Source organism: Lepus europaeus, chromosome 4 (assembly GCF_033115175.1).
Source record: "Lepus europaeus isolate LE1 chromosome 4, mLepTim1.pri, whole genome shotgun sequence".
Lineage (NCBI taxonomy): Eukaryota > Metazoa > Chordata > Mammalia > Lagomorpha > Leporidae > Lepus > Lepus europaeus.
In genome coordinates, this window is record NC_084830.1 from 139,363,922 (window position 1) to 139,387,955 (window position 24,034).

The following is a 24,034-nucleotide window of genomic DNA, read 5'->3' on the forward strand; positions in this document are numbered from 1 at the left end:
CCCCTCTCTCTGTTATTGTACCTTTTACATAAAAGAAATCTTTGGGGCTGGTGCTGTGGCATAGCAGGTAAAGCTGTCGCCTGAAGTGCTGGCATCCCATATGGATGCCTGTTCAAGTCCCAGCTGCTCCACTTCTGATCCAACTCTCTAATATGGCCTGGGAAAGCAGAAGATGGCCCAAGTGCTCAGGCCCCTGTACCCACAGGAAGAAGCTCCTGGCTTTTGGCTTCAAATTGGCCCAGCTCCAGCTGTTGCAGCCATTTGGGGAGTAGACCAGCAGATGGAAGACCTCTCTCTCTCTGGCTCTGCTTCCCTGTAACTCTGACATTCAACTAAATAAATAAAACTTGAAAAAAAATTAAAAGATAATATAAATCTTTTTTTTTTTTTTTTTTTGATAGGCAGAGTGGACAGTGAGAGAGAGAGAGAAAGGTCTTCCTTTACCGTTGGTTCACCCTCCAACGGCCACTGTTGCTGGCGTGCTGCGGCCAGCGCACTGAGCTGATCCGAAGGCAGGAGCCAGGTGCTTCTCCTGGTCTCCCATGCAGGTACAGACCCCAAGGACTTGGGCCATCCTCCACTGCACTCCCAGGCCATAGCAGAGAGCTGGACAGGAAGAGGAGCGACCGGGACAGAATCCGGCACCCTGACTGGGACTAGAACCCGGTGTGCCAGCACCGCAGGCGGAGGATTAGCCTAGTGAGCCGCAACGCCAGCAAAAGATAATATAAATCTTTAAAAGAATTTCCTTGTCATATCAAATAGTGAACAGAGATCATCAATTTTACTATTAAAATAGACTCATGAGCCAAAAGTTGGGCTGTAACTGATAAATACTGAAGACAAATAATCTGATAGACTTAAATTGTTTTATACAAGTTGTGCTTGCATAAGGTACATCAAATTCTTGTACTAGGTATGAAAAACCAAAGGTGAATGTAAAGTTAACAAATCAAACAAATTTACCGTGTTTGAGTTTTGGAAGTTGTGGAACTTGTCTTTTCTTCTTGGGAATGGAGGAGCAGTGGGGGGTATCTCCTATCATTAGAAGAATTCACATCCATAGTGAAATTTAATTCTTGGCTTTTACCACCACTACTACTCTCACTGTTGCAGTCTGTGCTGTCCAAATTATCTGAATCACTATTCCCACCTGTACCACCACCTCTAGGTTCTCCATTTATTTTATTTTTATCTGCCTTTTGTTGTGCTAAAGATATATGTTGTTCTGGTAGTATTAAATGTGCTGTGGGAGGGGTCTCTTTCGTTTTATTCTTCTTATTTTTCCTGTTGGTGCTGGGGGTTGTCACCACGTTGGCCCTTTTTTTCCCAAACACATTTGTGAACGTTGCAGATGTTGCAGAGATTCCAATTGTGGTGGTGGTAGTTGCACTAGGAGGCTCTATGGGAACTTCTTGCTCCACTGAAATGATCAAAAAGGATAAAAATCACACTGAGAGCCACAGATCTCAAAACAAATATGACAGAATATACCTAATAATCCATAATAATCAATCTTTTAGGTCCTATTTCACCAGTATTTAAATAAAGAAATTCTTGCTGTTGTTAGAATATACAATATGATATTTTGATGTCTAAATTCATTAATATATTTCAGATGTGAAATGCTAGTCTCATGACCTAACCAAAAACTATAATATAGTTTGAATTTAGGAAAATTTTCAAGTACTATTTGTTTCAAATTAAAATCTAGGTAGAGCAAAATTATTTACCTAGTACAGTCACTGCCAGATGACACAATAAACAACTCTTAGAATAATGAATCTTAGTTTCTACTAACATTTCTGCTCTCTATAGCTTCAAGTCTTGATCCTTGGTTAAAAATTTATTTTAATTGATTAATGAGTGCGTGTTTCTCTAGTTTCTAATCAAGGGAAGAAGAAAAACTTAAGGAAATCTGGCAAATCTCTTACTTGACTATTATCAGTATACCCACAGTATTTTAAAACATGACAAATTATAACTGAACTTCAAATTATGTATTTGATTTCCTCTTCTTTTGCTTTTTTTTTTTTTTGCCTTCTCCTTTTTATTTCTCTGTGAGGAATTATAGTATATATAGTATATAAAATTAAAGAAATACTATAAAAGTTACTTTTCTGATTCCAATTAAAGTAATCAAATCTAGCCAGAATTACCTATAGCAAAATGAAGTTGATAAACACAGCCAATTCAGATAGATCACTACTCACCATCTTCATCATTTTCCTCTTCATCTTCATCTTCTGGTACTTCTGAATTTTCCTTAGGTTTGTTTTCCTCATCTTCTTCCTGTTTTCTTTTCTGCTCTTCTTTTTTCTTTTTTCTCTTCTCTTTTCTTTTCTCCCTTTTAGCCGCAAGAGCCTGCTTCCTACTTTCTTCTCTTGACTACAAATAAAGTACATAATTTTAGTAGTAATACAATATTTTAAAAGACAAGTCAGGGGCCAATGTTGTGGTGCAGCAAGTTAAGCCACCACCTGTAACAACGGCATGCCGTAAGCGCATGAAATTGAGTCCTGGATGCTCCATTTCTTCAAATAGTTAAACATAGAATTACCAGATAACCCAGCACTCCATCTTGGGTATATCCAACAGAAATGAAACTATGTTCATATAAAAACTTGTCTGCTTCTATCTATAGCAGCATTAATTATAATAATACCCAAAAAGTGAAAACAATTTGATGTTCATCAACTAATAAACAGATAAAGAAAATGTAATATATCTGTACAATAATTTATTTGGCAATAAAAAGAAAAAAAGTACTGATTTATGCTTTTAGATGGATGAACTTTGAAAATATTTTGCTAAGTAAAAATGCCAGGCACAAAAGACCAGTAACGTATGATTCCATATATATGAAATGTCCACACTAGGCAAATTCACAAATGTAAAGTAGAACAATGGTTACTAAGATGGAGGGATTTCAGGATGAGGGGGCAGGTGAGGAAAAAAGCTATAGTATACAGGGTTTGTTTTCAGGATAATTAAAATGTTCTAAAGTTGAGCTGATGGAATGAAAAATTCTGTGAATATACTAAAAGCCACTGATTGTTTAACTTTAGGTGAACTAAATATCAGGAAAGCTGTTAAAAATGCTTATCTGTATGCTTGCTTCAGCAGCACATATACTAAAAATGCTTATCTGAAGCATTTATTGACCTAAAATCAAGATCTTTAGAAAAAGACATGCAGATTTCATTGTAAAATTATAAAATAAAAGCTTAAAAATAATTGTTTTTCTAAGTTTGAAGAACTTTGAAAAAGCCATATTCTGAATTCTCACCAACTTCATTTTTTTCAAAATATTTATTTTCATCTACTTGAAAGGCAGACCAAAAGCAAGAAAACAATCTTTTTTTTTTTTTCTTTCTTTCTTTTTTTTTTTTATCTTTTTTTTTGACAGGCAGAGTGGATAGTGAGAGAGAGAGACAGAGAGAAAGGTCTTCCTTTTTGCCGTTGGTTCACCCTCCAATGGCCGCTGCGGCCGGCGCATCTCGCTAATCCGAAGCCAGGAGCCAGGTGCCTCTCCTGGTCTCCCATGCGGGTGCAGGGCCCAAGGACTTGGGCCATCCTCCACTGCACTCCCTGGCCATAGCAGAGAGCTGGGCTGGAAGAGGGGCAACCGGGATAGAATCTGGCGCCCTGACCGGGACTAGAACACGGTGTGCAGGCGCCGCAAGGCGGAGGATTAGCCTGTTGAACCACGGTGCCGGCCAAGAAAACAATCTTGCATATGTTAGTTCACTAACCAAATACCTGCCTAGCCAGGGCTGGGGCAGGCTAAAGCTGAGAACCCAGAATTCCTTCCAGGTCTCTCACGTGGGTGGGAGAAGCCCAAGCACTTGAGCCATCATCGGCTGCCTCCCAGGATGCATCAGCTGAAAGGTGTATCAGAAGCAGAGCAGCCATCTGAGACTTACACCAGCATTCTGATATGAGATGTGGGTGTCTCAAGTGGTGGTTTAATCTACTGCAACCCAACACTGCTCACCTGACACGTACCTTTAGGTTCTGTTAATATGGTTATAAGCAGAAAATATAGTATTAGTTTTTCAGAAAAGGATGCATAGGATCAGGTGTTGTGGCTCAGCAGGTTAAGCTGCCACCTGTGATGCTGGCATCCCTTAAGAGTACCATTTCAAGTCCCGGTTGCTCCACTCCAATCCAGCTCCCTGCTAATGTACCTGGGAGGCAGCAGAAGATGGCCCAACAGTTTGGGCTCCTGCCATCCAGGTGGGAGACCCGGATGGAGTTTCTGGTTCCTGAATTCAACCTGGCCCACCGTCAGCTGTTGCAGCCATTTGGAGAGTGGACCAGTGGATAGAAACGTCTCTTTGTCTCTCCTCTCTCTAATTCTGCCTTTTAAGTAAATTAATTTATGCTGAAACTTTTATTTATTAAATTAGGAATGGGCAAACTATGGCCTGAGTGCCATATTCAGTCTGTTGCCTATTTTGGTATAGCCCCAAAGCTAAGATTGTTTTTTACATCATCGTATATGGTTGAAAAAATTAAAAAGAACATTTTGTAAAATGTTAAAATTTCATATGGAAATTATACATTTCAGTAACCATGGCTAATATATTATGGGAACACAGCCATACTCATCCACTTACCTATTGTTTATGGCTCCTTTCATGCTACAAAACCAGAAGAGTTTTGAGAGACTACATAGCAAACACAGCCTATATTTATGTGGTATTTCATTAAAAAAAGTTTACTGATCTCTGATGTAAATGAGAAAAAAGCTGAGGGTGGAATAAAAAGATAACATCTTCTGCTAAAAATCATTTCATTAATTTATTGGTATAAGAGGAAACTGCTATATGGAAAATTATATCCCATATCCCTGGGTAATTACAAAAATACAGATACTGGACATTAGCATTTCTCTAGCTTCAAACTCTAACTTTTTTAAAATGAACATAAATTTTTTCCTTCTTGATTTTAAGTATAATCAAGCTCTCCATAGAAGTACTAGAATTTATTTAATCTCCTAGTAGTAAGATTTGAGTGTTATCTTATCCACTATTAAAAGCAATGCAACAACAAATATCCTTATAAATCCACATCTTTGAGCATTTATCTAATTATGCTCCTCAGATTAAATTTCTAAAAATGGAACAGCTGGAAGTAAGACTTTATACTTTTTTATGGCTTCATTTGTCAAATCCCCTCCAAAGTTATACTGACTTACACATCAAAAGTCACAGTAGAGTGCTAATTTCCCCACACCTTTGCTATCAATAAATATTAAAGGGCTAGTGCCGTGGCTCACTTGGTTAATCCTCCACCTGTGGCACTGGCATCCCATATGGGTGCCGGGTTCTAGTCCGGTTACTCCTCTTCCAGTCCAGCTCTCTGCTGTGGCCTGGGAGGGCAGTGGAGGATGGCCCAAGTGCTTAGGCTCCTGCACCCGCATGGGAGACCAGGAGGAAGCACCTGGCTCCTGGCTTCAGATCGGCGCAGTGCCGGCCGTAGCAGCCATTTGGGGAGTGAACCAACGGAGTGCGTGTCTCTCTCACTCTCACTATCTGTAACTCTACCTGTCAAATAAATAAATAAATAATATTAAAAATATTAAACTTTTAAGCTTTGCTAATCAGGGAAAAATTAAATTGCTCTTCTACTGTGCAGTGCTTTGTTTACTAATAAAGTTGAGCATTGTCCATCTACTTATTGGACATTTATTATTTTTTTGTGAATTGCCTATCCATGTGATCACTTTTTATTCTGTTATTTTTTTAAAGATTTATTTATCTGAAAAATCAAGTAAGAGAGACAGAGAGAGAAAGAGAGGTCTTCCATATGCTGGTTTATTCCCCCAATGGCTACAACAGCTGGGGCTGGGCTAGGCTGCAGCCAAGACCAACGAGCTCCTTCTGGGCCTCCTACCTGGATGCAGGGGTCCAAGTACTTGGGCCATTTGCTATTGCTTTCCCAGGTGCATTAGCAAGGAACTGGAATGGAAGTGGAACATCAGGGACTTAACCAACAGTCCACATGGGATGCCAGCACTGCAGGCAGCAGCTTAACCTGCTAAACCACAGTGTCAGACCCAGTGAGTTATCTTTTTATCTCATTGATTTATAAGAAATCTTTTCTTCTGTTTTTACCATTCTGTTTTAACTTTTTTAAAAAAACTTTATTTTTATTTCAGAGACAAAGACAGACAGAGCTCCCATCTGCTGGTTCACTCCCCAAATGCCTGCAAGGGCTGGGGCTTGGAGAATTTGAAGCTGTGAGCTGGGAACCCAGTCCCGGTCTCCTACGTGGGTACTGGGACTCAACCACTTCAGCTGTCACCTACTGCCTCCCAGGTATGCATTAGCAAGAAGCAGGAATCAGGAGCAGAACCAGACCTTGACTCCAGGCACTCTGATACTGCACGCAAACATCTCAACTGGTGGCTTAACTGCCAAGGCAGACACTTGCCACAGCTTTTTTTTAAACCAAGAAAGAATATATCAAAATTTTAGTATCATTCAAACTGATTATACTTTTTGTCTTTTAACTATTAACAAAATATCTTCATCTTATCCTTTTCTTGCATTCCTAGAAAAATTCCACTTAATAATGGCATTTTCTTTTGTAATACAATTTCTGGATACAAAAATCAATACCCATATTTTCCAGATAAGCAGGCTGAACCTCAGAATCCTTTTTTTTTTTCTTTTAAGTCTTTTTCAATAGACCATACATTCTAGGAAACGAGATACTTACTCTGCAATTGGGAATCTAGTGAATCAGTTACAGTTCAATTCATTTTTTTTTAAGATTTACTTATTTATTGGAAAGGCAGAGTTACAGAGGGGCACAGAGAGAGAGAGAGAGAGAGAGACATTCTCCATCCACTACTTTACTCCCTAGACGGCCGTAAATGCCAGAGCTAGGCCGATCTGAAGCCAGGAGCTTCTTCCGGGTCTCCCACAAGGGTGCAGGGGCCCAAGGACTTGGGCCATCTTCTACTGCTTTCCCAGGCCATAGCAGAGAGCTGGATCGGAAGTAGAGCAGTTGGGACTCAAACTGGTGTTCATATGGGATGTCGGCACTGCAGGTGGTTGGCTTTACTCGCTATGCCACAGTGCTGGCCCGGCCCCTACTCCAGTTCTTTTAAATAAATTATTTCCAATGCTTTTATTAAATTTCTTTTCAGATCTTAATTTAAAACCACTTAATCAGTCATGTCATTTGGTAAGTTGGGACTTTGCTCAAAATTAAGTACCTCACGCATATGTTCTCAAAATATTTTTTATATATGAAATAGTTCAGAATAAAAAAACATTTGAGACTCTATTAACCATTTCTTTTGAATGATATTTTGATAAGATCACTGGAAATATAGGTGACATACACATCATAGCAGACTTTTTTCTTTTATAAAGATCTATTTATTTCAAAGGCATAGTTATAGAGAAGAGAGAGAATTACACAGAAGGAGATATCTATATCTATATCTATATCTATATCTATATCTATATCTATATCTATATACACAGAGAGAGACAGACAGACAGACACTGAGGTCTTCTATATGCTGGTTCACTCCCCAGATCAAAATCAGGAGCCTGGAACTCCATCTGGGTCTCCCATGTGGATGGCAGGGGCCTAAGTACTTGGGGGCATATTCCACTGCTCTCCCAGGTGTGTTAGCAGGGAGCCAGATCAGAAATGGAGCAGCTGGGATTTGAACTGACACCCATATGGGATGTCGGCATCTCAGGTGGTGGCTTAACCTGTTATAACACAACATGAGCCCTTTTAGCAGTCTTTAAACAATTTGTACTAAGGAAAATTATTTTTCCCACTCACCTTTTCTAGATCAAGTTCCTTTAAAAGAATACTTGCATTCTTATTTGCTTCTGCAGCCTGTTGGTCTTTAGCCTTCACAATTGTCTCAACACACTGGTGACATTTTTTCAACAGTTCCTACAGGAGAAAATGTAATTATAGAAGTACAGACTCACATAACAAGAAGCCAAATAAAAGTTGAACTGATGAGCATGCCAAAATATTAAATCTCAAACAACTGAAAATTCACTAAATCTGTTTTTTTTTTTTTAGTAAAATCATATATCAATCTTCCATCAAAATAAGGCATCTTTTATAAAAAAATTCACATGTTCTTAGAAAACTTAACAAAGCTAATGGCTTAGTAATAAGCAATAATGGTCACAGTAAGAAAGAAATCTTTAACTATTTCATTAAAAGTACTATTATCTGTTAATTTGCAAATGAGAAAACTGAAGCATAGAAAGATCAGTGAATCAACCTCTTAAAGAAAAAAAGACCAAGTTCTTAATTGCACACATTTAATGCATATAATTCACAAAGAACTGAATTGTGCATCAATAGCAAATGTGACTTACCTTATCTGCAATTGTTGCTATGTATCTCATACATTCTATATCAGAAGGGAACTGATTGACTTCTTTCACCAAATACTGAACAACTTTTACATGACCCTGTAAGGAGTACAACAAAAAATATATAAAAAATTCCCTTGAAATTCTGTTCATATGCTTAAAAACTTAAGAGTTAAACAAGGCATACATTTTACTAAATTAAAATTGAAATTACAAAAATAAAAAGAATAGTATTCAGTTTCTAAAAAGAGATCTTGCTCAGGAATTTATGGTAGACCAAAAGATAATCTATTTTGCATTGAAAGTAAAAAAAAAAAAAAATTTTTTTTTAAACAGGGACAGTCAGGAGGAGGACAGATGTGGGAAAAAGCCTCAAAGATGCATCCAAGAGAGACCACATGTTCCATCTCAAAAGAATGATGGCAAGACCAGTACACAGGAAGCACAATGGAGGCCACTCTCGACTTCACAGTATGGGTAGCTGGGGCAGGTGTTCTTCCTGGAGGGTAGTGAGTGGAGGAGAACAAAGGCAAGACCAAGCCTGTCACCATGGAGTCTGATGGTCTAGGAAGGACTGCTTTCAGCTGCCAAGCATTCACAGGGAGCACACTAGGTGCTGGGGAAGCAAAGGGCACTAACGGACCTAATGGATATCAGTGACACATGTTAAACACAGCAGTGGGCAACAGGTAGGACACATTAAGGACTTCAGAAAGGTTTCTTAAGAAGCAAGGATCGGCCGGCGCCGTGGCTTAACAGGCTAATCCTCCACCTTGTGGCACCAGCACACCGGGTTCTAGTCCCGGCTGGGGCGCCGGATTCTATCCCGGTTTGCCCCTCTTCCAGGCCAGCTCTCTGCTATGGCCCGGGAAGGCAGTGGAGGATGGCCCAAGTCCTTGGGCCCTGTACCTGCATGGGAGACCAGGAGAAGCACCTGGCTCCTGCCTTCAGATCAGCGCGATGCGCCGGCCGTAGCGGCCATTGGAGGGTGAACCAATGGCAAAAGGAAGACCTTTCTCTCTGTCTCAATCTCTCACTATCCACTCTGCCTGTCAAAAAAAAAAAAAAAAAAAAAAAGAAGAAGAAGAAGGGGCCAAGCTGAGAACAAAAGCTACATGAGATCTGCCATTTATTCCTTTGTATAGCAAGACTGTGAGAAACTCTTACTGCTGTGCATCAGTGTAGTGACAGAACAGGGCATGACTGCAAGGCCCAAGTGATCCTCTCTAAAGTCCAGAATAAGGGTTGGGAGGAGGCAGGTGGCCACTTTTTTTTTTTTTTTTTTTTTGACAGGCAGAGTGGATAGTGAGTGAGAGAGAGAGAGAGGAAGGTCTTCCTTTTTGCCGTTGGTTCACCCTCCAATGGCCGCTGCGGCCAGCGCATCGCGCTGATCCGAAGCCAGGAGCCAGGTGCCTCTCCTGGTCTCCCATGCGGGTGCAGGGCCCAAGGACTTGGGCCATCCTCCACTGCCTTCCCGGGCCATAGCAGAGAGCTGGCCTTGAAGAGGGGCAACCGGGACAGAATCCGGTGCCCCAACCGGGACTAGAACCCGGTGTGCCGGCGCCGCAAGGTGGAGGATTAGCCTATTAAGCCACGGCGCCGGCCAAGGTGGCCACTTTTTGTCATTCAGTCACTGTCTTCCTAAAAAAATTCTGAGAAAAATACTGTCTTCTAGAATAAATTAATAAAATAAAAATTGGTAGTATGAAATGAAACTCAGTATAACAGAAATATTAGCCCTAAAATGAAGAGGATATTTTAAACTTTAAAACATTAATTTGGCTTTATATTACTCAACTAAGCAAGGTGGACTAGCATATTTTTCTGAGCCCTATTGACTTGAATCTGGATAGAACACTTTCTAAATGCCATTATCAAGGGCTGAATAATCTATAATCAGTTCTAAGCGCATCTATTTTAAAATAATTTTCCCTCTTACTAAGGTTCTAAAACAACATCAAAAATCAGTTTGGAGCCAAACTAACTGGGGCAGGACACTATCTACAAATGGGCAATAGGGAACCTTCTAGGGTTGTGGAAGTATTTTGTATCTTTATGGGGTATGGGCTACAAGGATACATGCATTTATTAAAATTCATGGAACTATATGCCTTAAGATTCATGTATTTCACTACATGTAAGTTATACTTTTGTTAAAAGAAAAAGACTTTCTAAAGAATTGTATAAAAAACTAATTTTTTTTTAAGCTGTCATTTAACAGCTATTTAGTGACTACCTGGTGCAGGTATTGTCCTAAATGACTGGGCATAAACAGTGGTAAAAAAGACAGTCATGACTCTTGGTCCTGGAACCTTCCAGTCTAGTTGGCAATATAGGCATGAAAGCAAGGGTAAAGGCATGTTTGAATATATAACTACAATATAGGATAGGTAAAGTCAAAATTCAACTGTAAAGAAAATCAGAAGTATCCTTTTCAAATTGGGTACCAGGAAAGACTCTGAAAAGTGACATTTAAAATATGAACTAAAGCAAAACAATACAAAATTAAAAAGGGAAGGATGAGTACAGAGGTAAGCCAGGTCAAGAGGAAGGGAAAACATTTCAGGAAAAGAAAACCTGTGAGCAAAGACCTGAGGAAGTTAAAAACTTAGTGCATTTAAGGTAAGTAATTTCAGAGTCTAGTGAGTAAAGGAGAGTACCATGAATCCTCAGTCTGAGGAGATAAACACAAACTGTATATTATGCAGTGTTTTTGTAGCACATAGTAAATAGTGTATTATTTATCCTTAATTGCAATGGGAGTTTTAAAAACATAGCAGGTAAATGAGCCTTCATATATGCTCAAATAGGACATATAGTAAGTTTTTATGGCAGTTCACTCCTTAGGTAGAGAAAACATCCACTGGCATATAATAGCTTTCCTTAAAGCTCCTGTGTTAAGTACAATACTACAACAAATACAGTCAAGTTACCAAATGATGTAACAACAAAGGTGCTAATAATGAACTTTCACACAGCTCTTAGGTTTGGCCACTAAAGAATAGAAAACAGCAGTTATTTTCTTTTTAAAATATATTCAGTTATCCAAAATCAACCAACCTTTCTGTCACAGTTTCAAGTAGAATTGATTTAAAATCATTAACTTTTGACTTTTTTTTTTCTTTTTTTGACAGGCAGAGTGGACAGTGAGAGAGAGAGACAGAGAGAAAGGTCTTCCTTTTTGCTGTTGGTTCACCCTCCAATGACCGCCGCAGCCGGTGCACCGCGCTGATCCAAAGGCAGGAGCCAGGTGCTTCTCCTGGTCTCCCATGGGGTGCAGGGCCCAAGCACTTGGGCCATCCTCCACTGCACTCCCAGGCCACAGAAGAGAGCTGGCCTGGAAGAGGGGCAACCGGGACAGAATCCAGTGCCCCGATAGGGACTAGAACCCGGTGTGCCGGTGCCGCAAGGCGGAGGATTAGCCTGTTGAGCCACGGCGCCGGCCAATGAGAAAGCCACAGAGGCCTGAAGAGTTAAATGTTCTGTAAAATCCTACAGGTGCTTTCAAAAATGCTATGTGAAGTAGTCAACATGTGCCTCTTGTTGAGTTTATAATAAGTTTATAATTTTAAATGAGGCAACTTATTGTCTTTTGTCATCTACAGTTTTATACATCAGATTTGCTGCTCATAAAACTAAAGCGTTGTTGGTTCTGTGCTTAGCTGTCCTCCTATAGGTTCTGATGGACTTTTTCCACCACATCTATTATATTCAGTATTTTGGGATGACGCTGTAAACAGATGAAGCCAATAATGTATTATAGGTACCAACTGAAAACTGAGGTTACTAAAAGCAGAAAGTAATTCGAATCAATTGGTAAATTAAAAAACAGTTAAAGAGTTTAAAAAGCTAGTATTTTAAACTGCTGTATTTGTTATCTAATGATTGAAAATGCTTTCTAAATTTTCATTTGATATTGCTATTGTCAGTAAGTGATCTGGGACTGGCACTCCCATTTCTCTATTCTAAGTCTAACTTGTGATTCTCTTCAAGGTAGGAAACTAATTCTATTCTGAAGGACTCTCCAAGGTGCACAATTTGATTTTTAGATTAGAGATGGGACTTGAGCACCCCCTTGACTTGCATCCTCTGGTCTGCTTTAACAAAAATCAGCAAACCATGCAATCAACCAGATGCTTCACCATCCATACATGCCTGTCCCTGCGGAGCCCCAAGATACCCTCAGCGGGCCCCTGTAGACAACGTCCCCAGTCAGCAGGAAGTAGCCAGAGACTCTTTGTCGCCCCCTTTCCTATAATCAAAAGGTCGGGATGGTAGCTTTGGGATCCACAAGGAGGAAGGCCTATACTTCCGGGAATGGAAAAGTCCCTACCTGTACTTGCAGGGAAGAAAAGTCCTTGTCAAGGTCCCTGCGGGTGCCTAAAGATCAACCAATGAGGATCAGACCCACCTCAACCTTTAACCCCCATGCCCTGAATCTATAAAAGGAGCTCTCCCAATCTCTGACGTGCGACTTCCCTGGCCCCTGCTCTGTTGCTCTGTGGGGAACCTCGCCCGGGAGCAGAACCCCAGTAAAAGTGAATTAAAAAAAAAAAAACAAAAAAACAAATTACCTTGCGGAATGCTGACATAAGTGGTGTGATTTTCCGGTTATCTGCTGCATCCACATCAGCACCTGCTTGTACTAGCAACTGAACTACATCAAAATGACCACCATTGGATGCCAGCCAAAGTGGTGTATTTCCTTTCTTGTTACGAACATCAATATGAGCTCCTCTGTAAGCAAAGAACGTTAACATAGTTTGTTTCTCAGACGAAGTGGTTAACATTTTGGAGGTTTTTATTTTTAAAAAATAACATGGAAAAAAAGTTCTTAAAAATCTAAAAGAATTTAAACTTTATAGACTGAAAAGTCAAAGAGATCACAGGAAGTTCTGTATATATTAATAGAAAATTACTCACCTATTAATCAGGAGCTCACAAAATTTGTAGTGACCTTTGTCTGCTGCTATTGTTAAAGCAGTATCTCTTGAGGAAGGCACAGGGGGAGCATTGACATCTGCTCCTTTATCAAGGAGAACTCTTCCAACTTCTGCATATCCTCCAGAAGCAGCTTCCATTAATGGAGTAAGACCGGTCTGTTCAAACCAATAATTTACACAACTAAATTACATAATTTCTTTTTAAATACCTTTAACAATGTTATTTACTAACTCTCATTTTATTTGAAAGGCAGAGAGATAGACAGAGATCTTCCATCTGCCAATTCAAATGACTGGGCCAGGCCAAAGCCAGGAGCCAGGATGTGGGTCTCCTACATGGATGGCAGGAACCCAAGCACTTGAGCATTATCTGCTGCCTCCCAAGGTATGCACCACAAAGAAGCTGGAGCAGCCACGACTCCAGGCACTCCAGCACAGGATGTATGCATCCCAAGTGGGACTTACCTGCTGGGCCAAACATCTGCTGTTACACAATTTCTTAGAAAAACTAAAGCAATTGACTTTGAAGAGGTTCCATTTTCGATTTTTCTCTCAAAGAGCTAAGCAGTATTCAGTCATGAATTTTACTAAACAGCAAGTAGAAATTGTTATCTTTAGTCAGACATGCTAGAATAAATTCACTTATATTACCTTTTACTAAAAGAAACAATTTCATAACTTACAATGAATACTTGTAATAGAAAAAACAAATTGGGGCCGGCGCCGCGGCTCAATAGGCTAATCCTCCGCCTTGCGGCCCCGGCACACTGGGTTCTAGTCCCGGTTGGGGCACCGATTCTGTCCCGGTTGTCCCTCTTCCAGGCCAGCTCTCTGCTGTGGTCCAGGAGTGCAGTGGAGTTTAGCCCAGGTCCTTGGGCCTTGCACCCGCATGGGAGACCAGGAGAAGCACCTGGCTCCTGGCTTCGGATCAGCGTGGTGCACCGGCTGCAGTGCGCCAGCTGCAGTGGCCATTATGGGGTGAAAAGGAAGACCTTTCTCTCTGTCTCTCTCACTGTCCGCTCTGCCTGTCAAAAAAAAACCCAAAAACCAAAACAAAATAAAATACTGTCTGGGATACTATGAGTCTAGCTTCCTGCTAATATGCACCTTGGGGGCAATTGCAGTCTCCTGACTGTGGCTTGGCCCAAGTAAGGCTGTTACAGGCATGTGAGAAGATAACCAGAGGATGGAAGATCTCTGTCTCTGTCTCTCTGCCTTCTAAATAAGTAAAAAAATAAAGAAATTTTTTTAAAAAGTTCAAATCATTGATACACTTGAACTAACTTCTATGTTTTAAATGCAGAGCAGTCAAGAAAGTTAGAATCTGAAATGGTCAGATTACATCTTATAATCTATGAACTAATTTTTTGTTTGAGGGTTTTTTTTTTTTTTTTTTTTTTTTTTTTGGACAGGCAGAGTGGACAATGAGAGAGAGAGACAGACAGAGAAAGGTCTTCCTTTTGCTGTTGGTTCACCCTCCAATGGCCGCCGCGGTAGGCACGCTGCAGCTGGTGCACCGCGCTGATCCGATGGCAGGAGCCAGGTGCTTTTCCTGGTCTCCCATGGGGTGCAGGGCCCAAGCACCTGGGCCATCCTCCACTGCACTCCCGGGCCATAGCAGAGAGCTGACCTGGAAGAGGGGCAACCAGGACAGAATCCGGCGCCCCGACCGGGACTAGAACCTGGTGTGCCAGCGCCGCAAGGCGGAGGATTAGCCTGTTGAGCCACAGCGTTGGCCTTTGAGGTTCTTAACAATGGTAATATGAGGCTGGTGTTACGGTTCAGGGCAGATACAAATAACCATTTAACATCCATATTGGAGTGCAGGCTTCAGTCCCAGCTACCCCACTTCCTATCCAGCTCCCTGCTAATACATCTGGGAAAGCAGCAGCAGATAGCCCTGTTATCTATATAGGAGACCAGATGGAATTCCTGATCTGGCTCAGCCTAGCTCTGGACATTGTAGCCATTTGGGGATTTAACCAGCAGATGGAAGATCTCATTCTCTCTCTGTCACTCTGCCTTACAAATAAATAAATAAATAAATAATCTTTCAATAAACATAAAAATTACATTTAATTGAGTTGAAGTATCACATTCTTTTCACTAGAAATATATCTGAAATAGCAAACAAGATACAAAATGCTTACCTTTGCCCTGTGTTCCACATTGGCTTTTCGGTCCAGAAGCAAACTCACTACTTCTGCTCGGCCCTGGAAACAGGCCAGGGTGAGGGCTGTGTTCCGATTTGTCTCTATCTGAGCATTAATGTCTGAACCCATATCAAGTAGCAGTTTCACTGCAGGAACATGTCCATTCATTGCAGCCAACATCAGGGGAGAAATACCTAGTTTACTCCCAGTCCTAGGAGGGAAAATGTGCTCAGAAAATTGTAATATGTTACTTATGCTTTTTGTAAAGCATTAAATATGAAAATGTTTCAGTAAAAAGAAAGATTTCTAACACCAATGAAGAGATTTTATATTTTTTACAGGGGTGGAGAACCTTTTTTTCTGCTAAGGGCCATATGGATATTTATACTATCATTTGTAAGCCATACAAAATTATCAACTTAAAAATTAGCTGGCTAATAGGTTTATTGAATTTGAAGTCCTGTCTGTGGCTACGCAGACAGGACCAGACCAAATATTCTGTGGGTATTATATGGCTCATGGTCTGATGTTCCCCACCCCTGGTTTAGATCAACAATCAATAATAGGAAAACTTCACAACTAAAAACGTAACTCCTATTTAGGGGTTACAAACTTCCAACTACATATAACAAAGTACTTTTTGAAGCAACACCTATTAAAAGCACCCACATTACTGAAATATGCTTAGATTACTTATATTACTTACAGGTACATTATAAGAAGAACTGACTTTGCAACTTCAGAACTGTCTTAGTTCAAAATGATATCTGTCCAAGGATCCAGAAGAAGATACTAACTCCAAGGTAATAATTTACTAATCATGAGTAATAAAATGAATGCACAGGTGATACCTTGAATTAATTTCTGCCCCAGCATTAAGCAGAATCTTAATGATATTAACATATCCTCCAGATGCAGCTAGACTCAGTGGTGTATAATCAGACACATTCCTATGTTCCTTATTTGCACCTCGAGCCAGCAGCAAGTCTACTACCTGCAAAGTAAAATATTAACAGAGAAAGCCAGGTTACACTAAAGGATCAACTTATAATGAAGGAAGCACAAAGAAACAGAACCTACAACTTTCTGCTCCAAATTTCTCACATTTTAATTATTTTCATTGGCCCTAAATATTTAAGTATCAGCATTAGAGAAATGGATTCAAATTAACAGCTTTGAAATCCCTTATACTGAAATAACGAGCTACCCTATTTGCCAAATTTTAAGCAATGAATTTGCATGTCATATGTATTAGTACTGGGGTTCATCCAACTCCAATAAATGTAAAAATAAAGAGAATTTGGACTTAAGGGCAAGAAACAGATTCCTCAAAAGAGCATTTATCATTTCCATTCAACTTAACCCCGTTTCTCTGAAAGTATATGGAATGTGTCAAAATGCATGTAAAATTTATTCATGTATCTAAAACACTATAGTCATATGCATATTGAAAAAACATAAGCAAAAATGTTTACAAGATTAAAGTCAACATTAACACACCTCCTGACGTCCACCAGAACACGCCAATGAAAGCGGAGTATCCTTAGTTCGTTCAGACTGTGCTTCTATATCTCCACCTTTATCCAGAAGAATTTCAACAACACCAACATGCCCTGCTGTTGCAGCCAGGATCAGTGGTGTGAAACCTAAACCAGAATATACAAATGTCAAAAAAATTTACATCTTTTACTTATTTAAAAATCCACTATTTTAAATTTCCTTTTTTTCTTTCTTTTTTTTTTGACAGGCAGAGTTAGACAGTGAGAGCGACAAAGAGAAAGACAGAGAAAAAGGTCTTCCTTTTTACGTTGGGTCACACCCCCCCCCCCCCCCCCGCCAAGTGGTCGCTACGGCTGGTGCGTTACGGTTGTCATGCTGTGCCGATCCGGAGCCAGGAGGCAGGTGCCTACCCCTGGTCTCCCATGCAGGTGTAGGGCCCAAGGACCTGGGCCATCCTCCACTGCACTCCCGGGCCACAGCACAGAGCTGGACTGGAAGAGGAGGAACCAGGACAGAATCTGGCACCCCAACTGGGACTAGAACCCAGGGTACTGGCGCCCCAGGCGGAGGATTAGCCTAGTGAGCCCCGGTGCCGGCCAAAATTTCCTTTTTTTTTTTTTTTTAAATTTTTTGACAGGCAGAGTGGACAGTGAGAGAGAGAGAGACAGAGAGAAAGGTCCTCCTTGTGCTGTTGGTTCACCCTCCAATGGCCGCCGTGGCTGGCGCACCGTGCTGATCCGAAGCCAGGAGCCAGGTGCTTCTCCTGGTCTCCCATGCGGGTGCAGGGCCCAAGCCCTTGGGCCATCCTCCTTTGCACTCCCGGGCCACAGCAGAGAGCTGGTCTGGAAGAGGGGCAACCGGGACAGAATCTGGCGCCCCGATAGGGACTAGAACCCAGTGTGCCGGCGCCACAAGGTGGAGGATTAGCCTATTGAGCCGCGGCACCGGCCTAAATTTCCTTTTAATTAAAGAAAAAAGCCTTTTCAGCAGATACAAATAACCATTTAGTATAAAATTGTTCTAAATCCTATTTTGTTAGTAACAAACCCCATAGACTCCTGAAAAAAGTAAATGGCAAGTCAATAATAACTATTGAAATTCATACCCATAATAAGCTTTGATGCCTCTGTATGAAGTGTCTTTGGGTTAAGAAGCAACCAATTATTGATCTAATTCACTGATGTCTGTCATGTTTTTAATTACTGGAGAATTATTTGCCTATGCAGATTAATGAATCTGGATATTCCTAACTGAAATGTACATATATATCTAATCACTGAGTCAGTCTTGGAACAACTTACTTACAGTGAAAAGGCTACAACTCTTTTCTGGTATAATTACAGTCAGATTTTACTTCTTACCTTTTTTATCTCTGTGCTCAATTTTAGCATCTCTTGCAATGAGTACAGACACAAGTTCTTCATGACCACCTGCACAAGCTAATGTTAATGCTGTGTCATGATTGCTTTCAGTCTAGAAGAAAAAAAGTTAAATTTCTTTAAAGACTTATTTTATTTATTTGAAAGTCAGAGTTGCAGAGAGAGAGGGAGGAAAAGCAGAAAGAGCTTCCGTCTGCTGGTTCACTCCCCAAATGGCCCCAACTGCTGGCACTGGGCCTGGCTGAAGCTAGGAGCCAAGAGGTTCAACTGGGTTTCATACGCAGGGGCTCAAGCACCTGGGCCATCTTTTGCTGCTTTCAGGTGCATTAGCAGGGAACTGGATTGGAAGCAGAGCAGCCAGGACTCAACTAGAAAGCCAGCATCATAGGTGGTGTCTTAACCCATTAGGCTACAACGCTGGCCTTTAGATTTTTTTGTTTGTTTTTACAAAAGGGTTATCAATTGAAAAGCAAATAATATTTCTTTTCCCCATAAAGACACAAAAATTTCCCTTTTCAAAGAAAATCATAGCATATAAAATAAAATTAAGTAAAGCAATCTACTCACATGTGCATCAATGTCAACTGATGGATACACAGAGGGGACAGACTGGGAAGCCACATTGGTTGGAGTCTGTGAACAGGATTCAGGTGCAAAACGATCTGTGGTCTGAGAACTGTTTGAACCAGTGGGTACTCTGCTACTCACAGCTGAAAAACAAAATTCATATTGCTACATTTCACTTAAAAGAGTAAGATCATTAGTATACAGAAAAAACACAGAAAACTGACATTTCTACATCAGTAATACAATACAGTTAAATGATAATCAGATCATTCTACACTCAGCAAGTAATTTAATTTCTCTGAGTCTCAATTTTCTTTATATACAGCATGTGGATTACAGTCTCTGCAATGGAAAGTTTTGCATATAAAATATTTAACACACTCCCCAATATTTACTGCACACAATAAATGATAGGTTTTTTTTTTTTTTTTCCTGACAGGCAGAGTGGACAGTGAGAGAGAGACAGACAGAAAGGTCCTCCGTTTCCGTTGGTTCACCCCACAACGGCCACTGTGGCTGGTGTGCTGTGGCCCGCGCACCGTGTTGATCTGAAGCCAGGAGCCAGGTGCTTCTCCTGGTCTCCCATGCGGGTGCAGGGCCCAAGGACTTGGGGCCATCCTCCACTGCCTTCCCGGGCTACAGCAGAGAGTTTGCCTGGAAGAGGGGCAACCGGGCAGAATCCGGTGTCTCGACCAGGACTAGAACCCGGTGTGCTGGTGCCGCAGGTGGAGGATTAGCCTATTGAGCCACAGCCCCGGCCAATAAATGGTAGTTTTTAACGCTGTCTATACAGAAAAAATAATTTCCAATTGAAAAATTTTACATTTTTACCTTTTACTTTGTAAAAGGCAAAAATCAGATAAAAATATGCTGTGGATAATGTGGGGAAAAAAGTGGGGGTAGGGGATAAGGAAGAAAAGCAAGCTAGACTATATGATACAAAAACAGCAGGCAGTACATGGTTTTAAATTTAGTGTTTACTTTGAAAATCTTCTAAAATAAGTAAAAATAAAAAATATTTTTAAAATTGACAATGGAACCTCAAAATCTAGGTGTGGGAAAACAGAATTGGAGTTGTATATTTCTTTTTTTTTTTTTTTTTGACAGGCAGAGTGGACAGTGAGAGAGAGAGAGACAGAGAGAAAGGTCTTCCTTTGCCGTTGGTTCACCCTCTAATGGCCGCCGCGGTAGCGCGCTGCGGCCGGCGCACCGCGCTGTTCCGATGGCAGGAGCCAGGTGCTTATCCTGGTCTCCCATGGGGTGCAGGGCCCAAGGGCTTGGGCCATCCTCCACTGCACTCCCTGGCCACAGCAGAGAGCTGGCCTGGAAGAGGGGCAACCGGGACAGAATCGGTGCCCCGACCGGGACTAGAACCCGGTGTGCCGGCGCCGCAAGGCGGAGGATTAGCCTGTTGAGCCACGGCGCCGGCCAGAAGTTGTATATTTCTTGTCTCTGAATATTTCTTATGTTTCAAAAAAAGATAAAGTCTGACCCACAGAGCAGGAAACAGGACTCATCTCAGAGGCATGTTGTGAGTAGTCGAGAAGGAGAATGCATAACACATACTGAGTGTTAAATAAACGTAGCTAGCAGATATTTTATAGGATTGTCGACACTGTTACACTATATTACAAACTACTTAAGATAGAAAAAACTCAGAAAAATACAATTAATAATACAAGAAAAAAAATAAAGATTTAATAATAGCAATAACCCTTTATTTTACAACCTTGTATCTGTACCTAGATTAGAAGTTAATCAAGGACTTAAAGGAAAATGTAAGCATTTCTAGTTAGAAAATGTTTTCGGGGCTGGCACTGTGGCATAACTCATAAAGCTGTTGCCTGCAGTGCCAGCATCCCATATGGGCACCGGTTCAAGTCCCAGCTGATCCACTTCTGACCCAGCTCTCTGCTATGGCCTGGGAAAGCAGTAGAAGATGGCCCAAGTGCTTGGGATCCTGCACCCACATGGGAGACCCGGAAGAAGCTCCTGGCTCCTGGCTTTACATCGGCTCAGCTCTGGCTGTTGCATCCATCTAGGAGTAAACCAGCAGATGGAAGACCTTTCTCTCTCTATGCCTCTGCCTCTCTGTAGCTCTGCCTTTCAAATAAATAAATAAATTTTTATAAAATGAAAATGTTTTCTCCCTAGAATTTTTATATGACTGGAACCCAATCAAGGATACTGTTCACAACAAGTGTGAATCACTCAGTTTAGTATATTTCCAGCTTAAGTAACTCATTTATTATGCTTCTACATGAAGTATCTCCATTTACTCCCCAATATCTTGGCAATATAAATTTCTGCAGCTTCTTTCACTAAAAAATAACATAATTATCCAATGACAAATGGGAAATATTATATATGTATGTTTTATCCATAAAATGGACAATTGAAACAGGGCTTCAAAAATTTAGTTAGTCAATGAATTAAAAAGCAGACAGTATTTTGTTACTCCTCAAAATAACTGATTTGTCTATAAGACAGCTAAAAAAAACCACACTTTTCAACAGTGGCCCTGTAATTAACATATATCATTTTGTTTTTGCAGATTATCTTTCTCATTATGAAAAAGAGATATTTAAAACATTTATATAGTTGATTAGAGTGCTATGCCAGAATAGCACTTCTTCACAGAGTTGGCTTTTAAAATATACTTTAGTGCATTTAACAACTCTATTATCAAGTATGTGTTGTAATACAAATACTATACAATTTTTAAGCTACATTATCCTAGAAGATTTTTTCTTCTTATTATAATGATAATCAGGAACATTCCACAGAAAATTACTTTAACAGGATTAATTACAAATAAAAAGTTATAAAAAGATAAAATTAGACAGTAGCAAGGCACTGGAAAGTTACATGTGGAATAAAGGTTATACTACTAGGACTATATTTTCATAAATCTTAAAATGTTTTCTGCCTCTGAATGACATGTTTCTGAAAATGACTATCACAAAAGTCAAGACATAATTCAAATTAAATTTATTTACTGCCCTCAAAATGGGAGATACAACAATGAGGTGCAAAACTCTACTTGAATCTTTTTGAAGTTGCAGAACAATAATTTTATAGGCAATGTGGATAATAAGTCTTACCATAAAAAATCTTACGGATACACACGATGTATATAAAATATGTTGTGAGATTTTAAGAAATTTAATTACTCTGTTATAAATAATAGTAACTTCATTAAGTAATTGCATATAAATAATAATCTATAAATACTAACATTAATTAGATGCTAAAGTCATTTTACTGTAAGCATCTCATTTATGATAATATCCTATCTTTTTTTAAATTTTTTTTTTTGACAGGCAGAGTGGACAGTGAGAGAGAGAGACAGAGAGAAAGGTCTTCCTTTTTGCCGTTGGTTCACCCCTCAATGGCCGCTGCAGCCGGCGCGCTGCGGCCGGTGCACCGTGTTGATCCGAAGCCAGGAGCCAGGTGCTTCTTCTGGTCTCCCATGCGGGTGCAGGGCCCAAGGACTTGGGCCATCCTCCACTGCCCTCCCAAGCCACAGCAGAGAGCTGGCCTGGAAGAGGGGCAACCGGGATAGAATCCGGCACCCTGACAGGGACTAGAACCCGGTGTGCTGGTGCCGCAGGTGGAGGATTAGCCTAGTGAGCCGTGGCGCCGGTGATGTCCTTTTTTTTTTAAATCAGCAAAATATGAAAGGTCTTTAAAAGTTTCATGGAAAATGTGCACTATGAAAAAACAAATCATGGATTTCAAGATTATTTTTGTACCAGACTACATTTATCTTTTGATTCCATCTTCCCATGAACTTTCTGAAGGCCCCTCATACTTTAAACTTGCAACTTCTTTTGGAAAAGGCTATTAAGGTGCCAACAACAGTAACGATACACCCAAAAGTCACAAAAGTATTTTAAAATTTATATGGTATGCCAAATCAATATAAAAATAATGAGGGTAATCGTTATCTAATAGAATTTAGATGGCTAAGGAAATAACAGTATCTTTAACTTAGAACTTAAGTTGAATCAGATGAATGCGTATTACACCTCAGGTTCTTTAACCTGGCTTATCTGAGTTTGAATCATGGTATTTATTAGCATCTTAATTTCCCTAAACCTCAGTTTTTCAAAAGACATATCAGAGCTCAGACAGGGACCTACTTTATAGGGTTAATATCAGTAGCTCTCAAGGTGTGTGTGTGTGTGTGTGTATACATACATATATATATATATATATCAAGCATTCAGCACAGAGCCTGGCATGTAAGTACAAACAAACAGATATTAGTTGAATTTTAACAAATGTTTATGTATTAAGAGTAACAATTTTACTAAGTGTTTCTAGAACTGCTCAATTACCAAAGCTACTTAGAATTTCTTTAAATCATTTTGTAAATTTCAAGAAACTTGAACTTCAAGAATCACTAGCTATTATGGTTAACTACTGAAGGCTCAACATTCACTATCAGAAGAAAAAGACTGGAGGAATCCTGCTCCTAATCAAAAGACTTACATATATTCTGTGTGGGACCAAATCCAGGAGGACACATACAGGACTACATACTAGAAGGCTAAGTTAGTCAGCTAATCAAGTAACAGCAAGAATAAAACCAAATCATTATGATATGTATTTTTAGAGTAGAACAGCAATAGAGAAAACATACTTCTGAATGTAAGGAAATTTATTGCCACTATACATAGGAATTTACATAATATTCTAAAAAGTAAAAGAGATATTATAATTACTCTAAAGAAAAACCTAAAATGTATTGTATTCTCTACTAAAATTTAAAAGAAAGTTGGACTTTGAAAAAAATGTTAAGTGAGGTCATCTTCTTGAACAAAGAAAATATAATTATTGCCATATATATCTAAACAGCTTAGTATGAACTCTGAAAAACACTATATTTCAATTTAACAACAAACTCCAATGAAATAAGCAAAACTTCACCTTCTATAAATACTACCAGAAAGTTGACACCTAGAAGTTCCCTTTAGAGTTGTTTCTAATTCTTAAAAAAATGAAAAAAAAAAAAAAAGATTATGACTATTGAGTTTCCTATCAGAAAACTGAGAATTTAATTAAGAATATTATGATGGTACTTACAGAACACTACATCTTAAAAATATTCCCAT

General features: G+C 39.8%; 1 protein-coding gene across 7 annotated transcripts in view; it reads right to left on the reverse strand.

Moving 5' to 3' along the window:
* The window catches only part of ANKHD1 (ankyrin repeat and KH domain containing 1), a 149,632-nt gene that overhangs the window by 20,509 nt on the left and 105,089 nt on the right, over window positions 1–24,034 (reverse strand). For all 7 annotated transcript variants that reach the window (XM_062189010.1, XM_062189014.1, XM_062189011.1 and 4 more), the window contains 11 exons: window positions 18,915–19,057; window positions 18,330–18,441; window positions 16,969–17,114; window positions 16,320–16,462; window positions 15,466–15,679; window positions 13,296–13,471; window positions 12,947–13,109; window positions 8,376–8,471; window positions 7,819–7,935; window positions 2,214–2,388; window positions 967–1,423 (listed from right to left, as the gene is read on the reverse strand). In XM_062189010.1, the coding sequence (XP_062044994.1) occupies window positions 967–1,423; window positions 2,214–2,388; window positions 7,819–7,935; window positions 8,376–8,471; window positions 12,947–13,109; window positions 13,296–13,471; window positions 15,466–15,679; window positions 16,320–16,462; window positions 16,969–17,114; window positions 18,330–18,441; window positions 18,915–19,057 (1,942 nt within the window). The remainder of the gene's footprint in view (window positions 1–966; window positions 1,424–2,213; window positions 2,389–7,818; window positions 7,936–8,375; window positions 8,472–12,946; window positions 13,110–13,295; window positions 13,472–15,465; window positions 15,680–16,319; window positions 16,463–16,968; window positions 17,115–18,329; window positions 18,442–18,914; window positions 19,058–24,034) is intronic.